Below are 14,469 nucleotides of genomic sequence, written 5' to 3' on the forward strand. Positions count from 1 at the left end.
TCAATAGCGGAGTCGACTGCGCTATTGATTCCGTCGGAAAACCGGAAACCTGCCGGAAGCTGTGCTTTCACTTTCCGTTGCGGGGTTCACCCGACAGAAACCTCAGACGGAACCCCGGATCGGAAAGCCAACGGTGATGTGAACAGGCCCTTACGACAACCGATTACAACTGATGGTTTTACAGTAAAAATTTTGAAACAATTGATACATTTTTGCACCAGTTGTAATCACTTGAGACAAAAAACTGATGCTGGTGCAACTGATAAATGTGAACGGGTGCTTGCTGGCCTTTAAAGAAGGGAGACGCCGGTGAGCATGAACAGACCGAAAAGCATCCCAGAGCAAACCATGTGCTTTAAAAAATAAATCATCACCCCTTCAAGCATCACACTACAAGCATGCTGGATTATCACCACGAATGATACAGAAATGATGGGGGTTATATACCGGGACGATGGCGGCAGACTGGTATATACAGGGATGATGGGGGTTATATACAGGAATTACGGGGTCCTATACAGGGATAATGGAGGTAATATGGAAGGATAATGGGGGTGATACACAGGGACACGATCATCCCTGTATATAGCCCCCATCATCCCTGTATATACCAGTCTGCCGCCATCTTCCCGGTATATAACCCCCATCATCTCTGTATATTACTCCCATTATTCCTGTATATAACCCCCATCATCGCTCGCCGTGGCGCGCGGGCAATTAGTAAATGGGGCAGGCATTAAGGCGGAAAAAAGAGAGGGGAGGGAATTGAGAAGACTGTGGACCAATGGGATGCCTGAAATGCCGGTATATCGTCACGCGCTAAACCCGAATGTCACGTGGCCTGCTGACGTCAGGAGCGCCTTTCGCCGTATAGGATTCGGCCTTTACCTCACCACTTCCGGCTCTTACTGCCGGCGATATCTCTGTGTACAACTGGAGCGGGAGCTCCCACGCATGGTGAGTGATAGAACAGCGGCCGACTCTGTGATTCGCTACTGCGTGCAGCGCACATAATACCTGCTGCGTGCGACTCTGCTGTGATCGGTCCACAGACCTTGTCCTGGGGGACGGACTTGCTTACTCAGCGCCGGAGTAGACCTCGGAGTGCTAGAATCCAAACATGAGGGGGTGGTGCGTGACACCATAGTGTCCATGAGCTGCGGGAATAAGGTGTGCGCGTTCGTTCACTATGGAATTCTCAGGCATGTCCTCGCTATTAGCAGCTGGCACAGGGTGATTTATTTCCTGTGGCGCCAAGACAATGTACAGGGACCGTGCAAATTCATGCCCTTCACAGTCTATTTGTGCCATCCATACATTTAGGGTGGATTCACACAAACGTGTATTGCGTCCGTGCGGGCCGCGTGGTTTTCACGTGCCACGCACAGACCAATACAAGTTTATGCGGCAGTATAGACAGTCCGTGCTTTTTGTGCAGCGTTTGTCCGCTGCGCAAAAAGCGCGACATGGTCAATATCTCCGCGTATTTTGCGCATCACGCACCCATTGAAGTCAATGGGTGTGTGAAAACCATGCCCATGCGAACTGCCTGTTTCGTGCACCAGCTGTCAAAAGGATGAATGTAAACAAGAAAAGCACCGCGTGCTTTTCTGTTGACAAACATCCAAATGGCGTGTCATAATGATGGCGGCTGCGCGAAAATCACGCAGCCGCGCATCATATGCTGCTGCCTCACGGAGCAGGCAAGTGGCTTTTGCGCAGGCAAAAACGCCACACACGTCTGAATCAGCCCTTACTATGTCACAGAACCAGTGTCCAAGTAAAGCCCCATGTCCACTTAAGTGTTTTTCTTCAGGGTGCTAGCCGTTTTTCTGACAGCTAGCACACTGACCCGTTCATTTCAATGGGGCCATGTACACTACAGTTTTTTTGACGGTCCCGTTGCTCCGTTCCGACAAAAGTAGAGCATGTCCTACTTTGGTCTGTGATTCCGTTACCGTGAGGCCCATGCAAGACAATGGGGCCGTCAAAGAAACTGAAGGCACACGGAAGGCACCCGTGTACCGTCCGAGTGTGACGGAGCCGTTGCCTAGCAACGGCTGGGCGGGCAGAAATACATTACAGATATATTACACTAATCGGCAGCCACTTCTCTCTATCCATCACTGAGAGAGAAGAGGCTGCTGATAAAAATAAAAAGTAGTTCATACGTACCCGGTCGTTGTCTTGGTGACGAGTCCCTCTTCTTCCTCCAGTCCGACCTTCCTGTATGATGTGGCATCCTGTGATTGGCTGCAGAGGTGGTCACGTGGGATGAAGCGTCATCCCTGAAGGCCGGCCTTCTGATGTCATCCAGGTCGGCGTGAACGCCACTACAGCCTGTGATTGGCTGCAGCGGGGACATTGGATGAAACGTCATCCCAGAAGGCTGGACGGGAGGAAAATGCAGGGAGTTCTGGGTAAGTATGAACTGATTTTTTTTTATTTCATTAGAATTGTATTTTGCGAGCGCCGAGCATGCTCATTCTTCAGCGCTAGTCACTGTCCAGGGTGCTGAAAGTGTTACCGCCGATCAGTGCAGCCCATTAACTCTTTCAGCACCCTTTACAGTGACTAGCGCTGAACAACCCTGTTCTTTCCTCACCCTGGACAGTACTATGCTCGGCGCTCAGAAACGGAAACACGGAGTGCACACGGCCAACAAAACGGGCACACGGATCCGTCAAAAAAACGGCCGCTAAAACGTTGAAGGAAGTGTGCACGAGGCATAAGGCTTCGTTCACGTCTGCGTCAGGGTCCCGTTCTGATGTTCCGTCTGAGCTTCCCGTCAGGACGGGACCCTGACTGAAACAAGCAGAAACCATAGGTTTCCGTTTGCATCACAACTGATTTCAATGGTGGCGGATCCGGTGCCAGTGGTTCCAGTTTGTCTCAGTTGTGCAAAAGAGCCAACGTCTTTGGATCCGGCTCCTGCACAGGTACAGTGCCACAACTGATGTCCTCTGTGTCAGAACCGATCTAATAAATATCTATGGGAACCGTTTTCGGATCGGTTTCCCTCCGGCTGTTCTGCAGTGCGCCGGAGGAAAATTGAAACGTGCAATGGACTTATGTGAACGGCCCCTAATACTGCCATATTTTTTCCGTCATTGCGTCTCAAGAGTCATAGTTTTTTATTATTTTTCTGTAAACTGAGCCGTATGAGGACTTGTGTTTTGAGTTGTATTAATGCCACGGTTTTGGGGTAGATATTTTATTAGCCTTTCTTAACTTTTTCGTGGGGGGTTAATAGAAAAAAAACCCTGAAATTCCGTCATTTTGGTTTTTTTTCTCTAAATTTACACGGTTTAACGTGTGGTATAAATAAAATTTTTAAATGCCACCGCTTTCTTAGGATCCCCTGTCGTGGAAACCATCGACAATCCATAATGCGGCTAAGACCGTAGGCGCACCCTCCCTCTAATACCCCTTATTCAATGCAGCATGTAAGGGGTTAAATGGCCGTGATCAAAGGTAACTCTGGTAATGGCTGTTAGAGCAGGTGCCTGACTGTCTTTAGACAGCCTGACCCCTGCTCCATCTGGCACAGCACACCCATGCTGGGCTTATGTCGCAGCTAGGGATGCACGATGCATCGAAACTTCGATACTCTGCATCCCCAAACGGTTCGATACCATTATTTCATGTATTTCGATACTTGGCTGCGCAGCCGCACAGCTCAGTATAGTAACACATGCATGTATGAGAGTGGGGCTGCGGCTGTGTAATACAGCCATTGCCCCGCTCCTGAGTCCTGATAACAAGTGCGCGGGGTCAGGATGATGCGATTCGGCCGGCGCTGCACTAATGAGCGGCGGCACTGAAGACCGAACATGGCGGGCGCACTACAAAATACCCCCAATGTTCTGTCCTCAGTCCCTGCACTGCCGCTCATTAGTGCAGCGCCGGCTGCATCACCTCATGCTGACCGCGCGCGCACTTAATGTCAGGAGCGGGGCAATGGCTGTATTACACAGCCCCGCTCTATAACGGCAGAGATCAGAGAAATCTCTCATCTCCGCCGCTATCCCCCTCAATGCTGCAATCACAGCGGACTGCAGCATTCAAGAGCAAATGAGAAGGGGGGGATGCCCCTTGGATCGCGTCACAGGAATCCCTGTGACGCGATTGAGGCACATGCCATATATGGGCAGACAGCCCAGGGTCCATTGAAGGACCCCAGTGCTGTCTGACCATATTTCCTGTTAGGGCACACTTAGGTATGTCCTAACTGCCTGTGTACTATCTGTACACAGGCGAATGTACTGGCATATAGATATATGCCTGTGTACTATCAGTATATAGATATATGCCAGTACATTAAAGTTTAAAAACAAAGTAATGTTACATTTTAAAAAAAAAATACACATACACCTTTTTTACAATAAACATTAAAATAAGTCTCATTACATAAAATATATACATATTCGGTATTGGCGCGGGCGTAATAACCTGCACAACAATTTTTTTGCGTCATTTATGATGTGTACGCTGTAAAAAAAAAAAAATAAACACTGCTCTCTATCACTTATTAATGTGAGGTGCGATGATGAATTTAACCTCCATGTGCCTCACATTAATAGTAATTAACCCCATCCTGTACCTCACACATTAACCCATTATGACTGAGAAACATGATGGGGTTAATTACTATTAATGTGAGGCACATTCAAAATTCATCACACCACGCGCCTCACATCAGAAAACGGAAGAACTTTTTTTTTTTTTTTTATTACTGTTGGCAAAGTATCGCATTGGTATCGAAATCGCAATACTAAACGAAGTATCGGTATCGAAGTCCAAATTCTGGTATCGTGACAACCCTAGTCGCAGCACGGTAAAAAGACGCTGCTGTGGCGGAAGTACCCTTAAAGGTTAACTAAACTTTCGTGATACTTGACATGTCATAGTGACATGCCAGAAGTTTTGGTCAGTGGGAGTCTGCGCATTGAGACCCCGGGTGCTCGGGTGAGTTCTGTGCCGCTTAGTTTCTGTTCAGCTTTCCTCGGAAAGCCGTGAGAGCGGTGTACGGGCTCATTGGAAAGTCTGAGTCTGCACATCGCTCGCTTGGATTTCCTCGGAAAGCCTATCCGAAACAGGCACATCGCCCGTCCGGGCGCTTCTGCTGCTTCGTTTTAGTGATCGGTAGGGTTACAGTGCTCTGACCCCCACTGACTGACATGTCAAGGTTTTTTTTTGTTTTTTCTTAAAGTTTAGGTACACTTTTAACCCTTCCCTCTTTGGCCACTTTTCACCTTCCTGACAGCCTCATTTTTCAAGTCTGACATGTTTCACTTTGTGGTAATAACTCTGGAATGCTTTCACCTATCCAAGCGATTCTGAGATTGTTTTCTCGTGACACATTGGACTTTATGTTACTGGCAAAATTTGCTCGATACATTCAGTATTTAAATGTGAAAAACACCAAAATGTTGTGAAAAATTGCTAAAATTAGCATTTTTCAAAATGTAAATGTATCTGCTTGTAAGACAGGCAGTTATACCACACAATTGTTGCTAATTAACATTTCCCATAAGTCTACTTTAGATTGGCATCGTTTTTTGAATATCGTTTTATTTTTCTAGGACGTTACAAGGCTTAGAACTTTAGCTGCAATTTCTCACATTTTCAAGGTTAAATACTTTTCTGTAAAAAAAGACAAAAGTATAGTAGGTATGATACCGTTATTGGCTAACCATAAAAGTTCAATATGCGGCTTTCAGAGCGCAGAGGCTCCTTCTTCAGGCAGTTTACAAATGAATGTCTTAGAAAAAAGCACAACATTTAAGATGTTACACAAAGACAATTAGTACATGAGGTGATACATCATTAAAGGGAATGTGTTGCCAGAAAAACATGTTTTTTTTTAAAAAATTAAACATTTAGTGTGTGGGTGATTAAACATTGTTCAAATTTTTTTTATTTTTTTCGCGAGTCAGGAAATATTATAAATTTTTTCTAATTTATAATACTACCCATTTTTGGTCACTAGATGGAGCTAGTTCCCAAAATTGCAGCATTGCAACATTGGGTTAAAAGCCCTCGCTCTAGTGAGCTCTCAGCATCCCCCCCTCCTTTATCCTGGCTAGTGCCGGGATAAACGAGGGGTTTGAAAGGTTTAACCTCCTACACTGTGTCGCCATTTTTTGAGGTAACCCACAGTGTAGTAGGTTTACATACAGTAGTAAACACACACAAACACTAACATACATTGAAATCTCTTACCTGATCCTGCCGCCGCGGCTCCCTCCGGCCCGTCCGCTCCGTTTGCTGCCGCTGTTCCATGTGCACAAGTCCGGAAGCCGCGACCGGAAGTAGTAATATTACTGTCCGGCCGCGACTTCCGGTCCACAGGAAAATGGCGCCGGACGGCGCCAATTTCGAATAGGACTGTGTGGGAGCGGCGCATGCGCAGTTCCCACACAGACGCCGTACACGGCAGTCAATGGGACGGGAGCCGTTCACAGTCCCTATGGGACTGTGGCTGCCGTATTCCATGTCTGTGTGTGTCGTTAATCGACACACACAGAAATGGAACAAAAAATGGCAGCCCCCATAGGGAAGAAATAAGTGTAAAAATAAGAAACAGTAAAACACAAACACACAAATGAATATAAACGTTTTTATTAAAGCACTAACATCTTTAACATATAAAAAATTTATTTGTGATGACACTGTTCCTTTAAGATAAGCCGGGGCAATAAAACTGAGGTTATAGGGGTGATGACTTAGGATTCAGTCTGATGGGAGATGTGACGTGTCATGTAGTGGCTCATAAATCCAGGTGTTAGGCCTCATGCACACGAACGTACTTTTGTCCTCCCATTTATACTGGCGTAAATACGGGTCCCTGGTCACACGTATTCGACTCGTATTGCACCAGTATTTACGGACCCGTGCCCGTAAATAAGGCTCCGATGTCCCCCGGATTCCACCCGTATTTACGGGCACGTTTTCGCTGCAAAATTACACTGCAGTAATCGGCAGCCCCTTCTGTCTATCAGTGCAGGATAGAGAGAAGGGACAGCCCTTTCCGCAGAAAAAGTAAAATAAATTCATACTTACCCGCCCGTTGTCTTGGTGACGCGTCCCTCTCTTGACATCCAGTCCGACCTCCCTGGATGACGCGGCAGTCCATGTGACCGCTGCAGCCTGTGATTGGCTGCAGCGGTCACATGGGCTGAAACGTCATCCCAGAAGGCCGGACTGGAGGAAGAAGCAGGGAGTTCTGGGTAAGTATGAAATTTTTTTTTTTACAGGTTGATCTATATTGTGATCGGAAGTCACTGTCCAGGGTGCTGAAACAGTTACTGCCGATCGTTTAACTCTTTCAGCACCCTGGACAGTGACTATTTACTGACGTCCCGTAGCAACGCTCCCGTAATTACGGGTGCACACACGTAGTCACCCGTAATTACGGGAGCCCCATAGACATGTTCTATATTTTTCAACGGCACGGGCACCTTCCCGTAAGCATACGGGGGAGGTACCCGTGGCCAATAGAAGTCCATGGGCCCGTAAAAACGTACCGTAATTACGGGCGTTTTTACGTTCGTGTGCATGGGGCCTTAGATTGAGGCCTTGTGTCAATGACTTGAATTTTATCATCAGCTTGAATTCCCAAATGACCATTTAGTATTAGGACCTTTTAAATCTGCCAAACTGTGATCATGTCCAGAGAAGTGTTTTCCCACGGGTGTATCCACCTCCTGTCTTATTGTATGTCTGTGAAGATTCATCCTGGTTTGTAGTTTTTGTATGGTTTCCTCAATGTAGATTTCTTTATTGTACACTATTTTTTTTACTGTACTTCATATTTTCAAGAAAATTTCAAAAGGCTATTTTTACAGGGGGTCAGTTCAGTTGTGAAGCGGCTTTGAGGGCCTTATATATTAGAAACCCCCGAATAAGTCACCCCATTTTAAAATCTTCACCCCTCAAAGTATTGAAAACAGCATTTAGAAAGTTTCTTAACCCTTTAGACGTTTCACACGAATTAGAGCAGAGGTGAAATTTACAAATATTTATTTATTTATTTTTTTCTTTTTTTTTTGCAGAAATTCACTTTTAATCCATTTTTTTTGTAACACAGGCTTTACCAGAGAAATGCAACTCAATATTTATTGCCCAGAGTCTGCAGTTATTAGAAATATCCCACATGTGGCCCTAGTGTGGTAATGGACTGAAGCACCGGCCTCAGAATCAAAGGTGTACCTAGTGAATCTTGGGGCCACCTTTTTGTTAGAAAATATTTTAGGCACCATGTCAGGTTTGAAGGGCTTTTGCGGTGCCAAAACAGTTGGAAACTAGACCCCCTCAAGGAAATTATCTAGTGGTATAGTGAGCATTTTGACCCCACAGGTGTATTGCATAAATTATTGGAAGTAGGCAGTGAAAATTAAAATCTACATTCTTTCAAAGAAAATGTAGGTTTAGCGAATTTTTTTATTTTTTTTCTCCTTTCCACAAGGACTAAAGGAGAAAGCACCGCCACATTTGTAAAGTAATTTCTCCTGATTAAAATACCCCACATGTGGTTAAAAATGGCTGTTTGGACACACGGCGGGGCTTAGAAGGGAAAGCGTGCCATTTGGCTTTTGGAGCTGAAATTTAGCAGGAAAGGTTTGCGGAGGCCAGGTCGCATTTGCAAAGCCCCCGTAGGGACAAAACTGGAAACCTCCCACATGTTACCCCATTGAGGAATTAATCTACAGGTGTAGTGAGCATTTTGACCCCACAGGGGTTTTATAAATTGTATTAGGATTGGGCAGTGAAAATATAAACAATCCCTTTTCTTCAATAAGACGTACCTTTAGCTCAAAATGTTTAATTTTCTCCACAAATCAAGGGAAAAAATAACCACAACATTTGTAAAGCAATTTCTCCCAAGTACAGCAATACCCCATATGTGGTCATAAACTGCTATTTGGGCACACAGTAAGGGTATGTTCACACTACAGCGTCCGTAACGGCCGAAATTACGGGGCTGTTTTAATAACCACCAATACATCTTTTCACAGTGGCAATTAAAGAGTTAAAGTGGTAATCTGGTAACCGATCTGTATAAAGGGAGTCTGTGTTAAAGGGGGGGGGGGGGGGCTCTGGTCTGTATTAACAGGTCATTCCCAACTTAGACATTTATGGCATATCCACAGCTCTGGGACCTACAGCAATATCTAGAATGGGGTTCACCCAACCACCGTTTCGGCTGGTAAGGCGGTCGTTGATTTCTAGTTCCGTGCAGAGACTAAATAGAGAGGAGGCCGTGCATGTGCGTGGCTTTATTTATTCTGTGCTATAAGATTTACAGAAACGGCCGAGCAAGTGCTGTTCAGCTGTTTCCGTAACTCTCCTAGAACATAATGGAGAGGGCTGCGTGCATCCGAGGCCCCCTCTCCACCTAGTCCCTGCCGGAATAGACGGCCAACTCACCAGGTGGAACGTCACAGACCTCCCCCCCCCCCCCACCTCTGTTCCTGAAATAGGTGCATCTGTCGGACATTTATAGTATATCCTGCCGGTATGCCATAAACGTCTAAGCTGGATAAAACCTTTAAAGAGAACCTTTCACCTCCCCATACATGTGCAGCATATAATGGGGAGGGCTGCACAAATCCTGGGGCACTTGACATTTTTTTTTTCTACCTCCCTCCGTTATTTAGATATCGGTGCCATTATATTTGGCGGCCGATATTTAAATAACCCCCTGAACTGTCAACGGGGCGTGTACTGGCAAGGGGGTGTGTTGCCATGGAAGTGACACTGTCCAATCAGATATGGACAGTGCCACAGCAAGAGCAAGGAGAGCGAGCGTGCGATTGCAGTCTTTTTCACCCGAACTGGCAAGGGGGGCGTGTCACTGCTATGGATAGTGTAAGAGCTGTGGACAGGAGCTCTCAGCTCTTGCGAGAGATCAGTCTTGTACTTTTGTCTGCCGAACTCGCAAGGGGGCGTGTCACTTCTACGGACAATGTAAGAGCTGGGGAGCGCTTACACTGTCCGTAGCAGAGACACGCCCCCTTGTCAGTTCGGCAGAAGACTAATCTTGAAAGCTGAAGAGAGAGTGAGAGCGTGTGTGCACGCGCGCACACTCTCCTCGCTCTTTCTGTAACACTGTCCGAACAGACACGAAGAGGCTGAGTGGTCACACGAGCATTTCAGCTGCTTCGTTCTAGCGATTGGTGGGGGTCTCCGTGCTCGGACCCACACCAATCCAAACTTCTGACACATCCCTATGACATGTCAGAAGTTTGGGCTTTTTTTTTTCTGCACTGTACAAGTTATATTTTTCTAATAGAACCATTTTGGTGTACGTATAAGGCCTCATGCCCACTTCAGTGTGTTTCTTCATGATGCTAGCCGTTTTTCTGACGGCTAGCACCCTGACCCGTTCATTTCAATGGGGCCATGCACACTTCAGTTTTTTTGACGGTCCCGTTGCTCCGTTCCGATCCAAAGTAGAGCATGTCCTACTTTGGTCCGAGATTCCGTGACCGTGAGGCCCATGCAAGTCAATGGGGCCTTCAAAAAAACCAGAAGGCACACGGAAGGCATCCGTCCGTGTGGGACGGAGCCGTTGCCTAGCAACGGCCAGGCGGGCAGAAATACATAACAGAAATATCACACTAATCGGCAGCCACTTGTCTCTATCAATCACTGATAGGGAAAAGAGGCTGCTGATTAAAAATAAAATAAAAAGCAATTCATACGTACCCGGTCGTTTGTCTTGGTGACGAGTCCCTCTTCTTCCTCCAGTCCGACCTTCCTTTCTGGCGCAGCAGCCTGTGATTGGCTGCAGAGGCCACTGCAGCCTGTAATTGGTTGCAGAGGCGGTCACGTGGGATGAAGCGTCATCCCTGGAGGCCGGCCTTCTGACATCATCCTGACGTGCGTGACCGCCACTACAGCCTGTGATTGGCTGCAGCGGTGACATGGATGAAATATCATCGCTGGAGGCCGGACAGGAGGAAAGTGAGTATGAACTTATTTTTTATTTTTTTTTATTTCATTAAAATTTTATTTTCCGGGCATGGTACTGTCCAGGGTGTTGAAAGAGTAACCGCCGATCAGTGCAGCCCATTAACTCTTTCAGCACCCTGGACAGTAACATGCTCGGCGCTCAAACACTGAGTGCACACGGCCGCTTAAACGGGCACACGGATCTCAAAAACGGCCGTGAAAACGGTGTCGGAAGTGTGCACGAGGTCTAATAGATTTTATAGGTGGAGGTGGAATTGTTAGGGTATGTTCACACGACAGCGTCCGGGGGATGTTTTCAGGAGGAAATATCCCCGTAATTTCAGCCGTAACGGCATGTGCAGGCGCTTGAACGCAGCGTCCATTACGGACGTAATTGGCGCTGCTTTTCATGGGAGTCAGTGAATAACGGCTCCAATTACGCCCCAAGAAGTGACAGGTCACTTCTTTGACGCGGGCGTCTATTTACGCGCCGTCATTTGATAGCGGCGCGTAAATATACGCCTCGTGTGAACAGACAAACGTCAGCCCATTGCTTTCAATGGGCAGATGTTTGTCAACGCTATTGAGGCGCATTTTTCGGACGTAATTCGGGGCAAAAACGCCCGAATTACGTCCGTAATTAGTGTGTGTGAACATACCCTAAGAAACAAGGAATTGCGCTGTAGTTTTTTGCCGCTTTTCCCTTTTACATTTTTACGATGTTCACCATGTAGTTCAAAATAACAAGTTAACTTTATACAAGTTGTTACAATTGCTGTGATGGTCTAAACGTATATTTTTAACATTACTTTTGCAAGTATCCCAAAGCCGCATTGCCTGTAAGTGATAAACTGACAAATCTATTATTGCCATGGCAAGCCGAGGGACCTTTATTAGGCCACCAGCTGCCATAGCAACTCATGGGTGGTAGAAGGGAGCCCCTTCCTCTGTAGCCACTTAGATGCTGCGGTTGCCATCTAAGGCCTTGTTCACACAGCGTTTTTTGATGCGGAAACCGCGCCGCAAAACTCCTCAAAAACCGCCCGAAAATGCCTCCCATTGATTTCAATGGGAGTTGGACGAGTTTTTTTTTGCCGCGAGTAAAAAAAAACGCTTCGCGGTAAAAAGAAGCGTCATTATCCATCTTGAGGCGGTTTCCGCCTCCAAAACCCCATTTCAATCAGTCAGAAAGAGGGAAAAAAATGACTCGACGAATGTTTTGACGCGTTTTTGTCAAACCACTGTGCAAAAACCGTCTGGAGCAGTTTTTGCAGGAGGAATTTTCCTCCTGCAAAAAACTCAGTGTGAACACAGCCTAAGGGGTTAAGCTGCTGAGATCTGTGTTCTCTTCATGCCCGGCTGTTGTAGCAGTATGTTGGCTGTATATTACAGCTGGCACCCGCTTCTGACCGCACAGTTCCTGTGCCTTCAACTGGATGTACCATTACGTTCTATTGCGGTCAAGACTGTGAATACCTCATGACTTCTCCCTTCGGTTGTGTATTTTGAAAAGGACTGCAGTTTGTGAATTTGTACTAATATGCGTATAACAGGCATACGATGTTTGTATGGCGATGGCTACTATAAGACAGTTGATATAACTCTGTTTTACCTATTTTAGTATTGATTTGGACCACAGTTGAGTTAGTCTTCTATTTTCTAATTTGAATTTTTTTTTCATTTCTAGTGCTCGAATGGATAGCGAGATTCAGAGAGATGGACGCATTTTAGATTTGGTTGATGATGCTTGGAAAGAAGATAAATTACCATATGAAGATGTAACTATTCCACTGGTAGGAAAAGCTGTCAAAGTGTCTATTTTTATTTACTAAATGTAACAAGGGGTTAAAAAAAAAAACGGCAGTGGTGGTGTGACCGCGTCGGGCCTACTGAAGGCACCCAGGTGTGACCTGCGATATTGCCATAAAGGCTGTATGTGCACAGGCTGTAATGCAAAGGAATACATAGGTATTACAATACATTATAAATGTGTTGGGGGGGGGGGGGGATTGTCCCCTAGCAGAACCAAAAATGCTGCCATCCAGTCACCCAAGGGGATGCAGGAACTTTGCTTTGTGTTATCACCCCACTTACCAATGAGAGATTTGTTCTGAGTGTTACATTTAGGGGGAAGGGGGTTGCACTAAAGCAGTGCGGATGAGCAGCTTCCCATTTCCCTGCACCCAATCAGACCTTTTGTCTCAATAGTTTGTGCTATGTAGCCCCCGATATGCATGAGCTGCTGCCTGCCCCACCCACCCACTGCTGATTGGCAGCTTTCTCCCTATGGACAGCATGGGGAGAAAGGAAATCATTGATGGGACTAGCCGCATCTTGTGAACTTGGGCTGCAGAAGAAATAGTGAATTTTATAAAATCTGTTGATCATTGATAAGTAATACAGTGATGGAATAAGTTTATGCTGCCTTCAGAACAGCCTAAACCTGGTGAGACTCCAGATTATGCCGGCCAACCCTGGATCACTGTTATGTCTATTGTGGGTCCTGAATGGTCAATGCATGAAACCAGAACTCCGAGAATCACTGTCATGTACCGCCCCTCAGGCCCTGTAGTAGATTTAACCCCATATAAATCGCGGGAGACGGTCAATCCTGTGAACTACTATACTGTTACGTCTTGGTGATAGTGCAGCCATAGCTTCTGTGCCCACACCATCCCAGCTGGTACTCACAGCAGGATCTCTGCTGTTACATCTGGGATATGAGATCTGGTTCCGTCCATTTCACCTCTCGGACATTACGGTCCATATCTGCAGCTAGGGAATTTGATAGAGGAAGGGGGGGCTCCTATCCTAATCAGTGCCATCACCAGCGTGCTGATTGGTTTTCATGGTAGCCTAAAAAAGGCCACTTAATACATTGTGAACTACTAAATATTGGCATGTGCATTTGTAGCATTTTTAATACCTGTATCCTGTATTGTCTGTCTAGGGATTACATTGAAACTTCTGGTTTTATTCACCCACTTGACTACTACTTTTTATTTATGCATTTGAAGAAGTTACCAGAAATCGGGCCACATTTTTAAATCCAATAAACACAAGCAGGATGAATGAGTTGGCTGCTGTGTTGAGCTCTGCATGATTTGCAATAGAAAGTTGTTACATTTAAAGAGGACCTGTCACTAGGTCATAGAAAGTGAGCCAGCAGTCTCGCCTTACTACTGCTGTCTCCAGAACTCCAGCGGTGCTTTCATTTTTATTTATTTTTTCCTGTGGTATGGCCCACGGTGATCTTGGCTCCAATTATGGTAATGAATCGCTTACAAGCCTAGAGGGCGTCCACACCAGTGATTCTCCTGAGGTGGAGCTACCTCACAGCCCCTGACGCCGTCCTATCAGCAAGAAGCTGCTTCACTGTGAGTCTGGAGGGAAGGGGATCACTTCAAATATCTTAGGCTGTGGACCACCTAGAACCGTGGTTCTGGTGGCATATAAGAGATGAGATTCTTAACTTTCATATACCACCGGGATCTAAGTTATACTGAATGC

The 14,469-nt window shown here is 46.1% G+C and overlaps 1 protein-coding gene across 2 annotated transcripts in view; it reads left to right on the forward strand.

Moving 5' to 3' along the window:
* The first annotated feature begins 832 nt into the window (after positions 1-832).
* ANAPC13 (anaphase promoting complex subunit 13) overlaps positions 833-14,469 on the forward strand; it is a 34,841-nt gene continuing 21,204 nt past the window's right edge. The window contains exons 1-2 of one of the 2 annotated variants that reach the window (XM_075834234.1): positions 833-957; positions 12,647-12,752. In XM_075834234.1, coding sequence (XP_075690349.1) covers positions 12,654-12,752 — 99 coding nt within the window. In that variant the 5' untranslated portion in view covers positions 833-957; positions 12,647-12,653. Of the gene's footprint in view, positions 958-1,027; positions 1,171-12,646; positions 12,753-14,469 lie in introns of those variants that run through there. The other variant, XM_075834235.1, reaches the window with a different exon arrangement.

This window comes from Rhinoderma darwinii, chromosome 8, assembly GCF_050947455.1.
Source record: "Rhinoderma darwinii isolate aRhiDar2 chromosome 8, aRhiDar2.hap1, whole genome shotgun sequence".
Classification (NCBI taxonomy): Eukaryota; Metazoa; Chordata; class Amphibia; order Anura; family Rhinodermatidae; genus Rhinoderma; species Rhinoderma darwinii.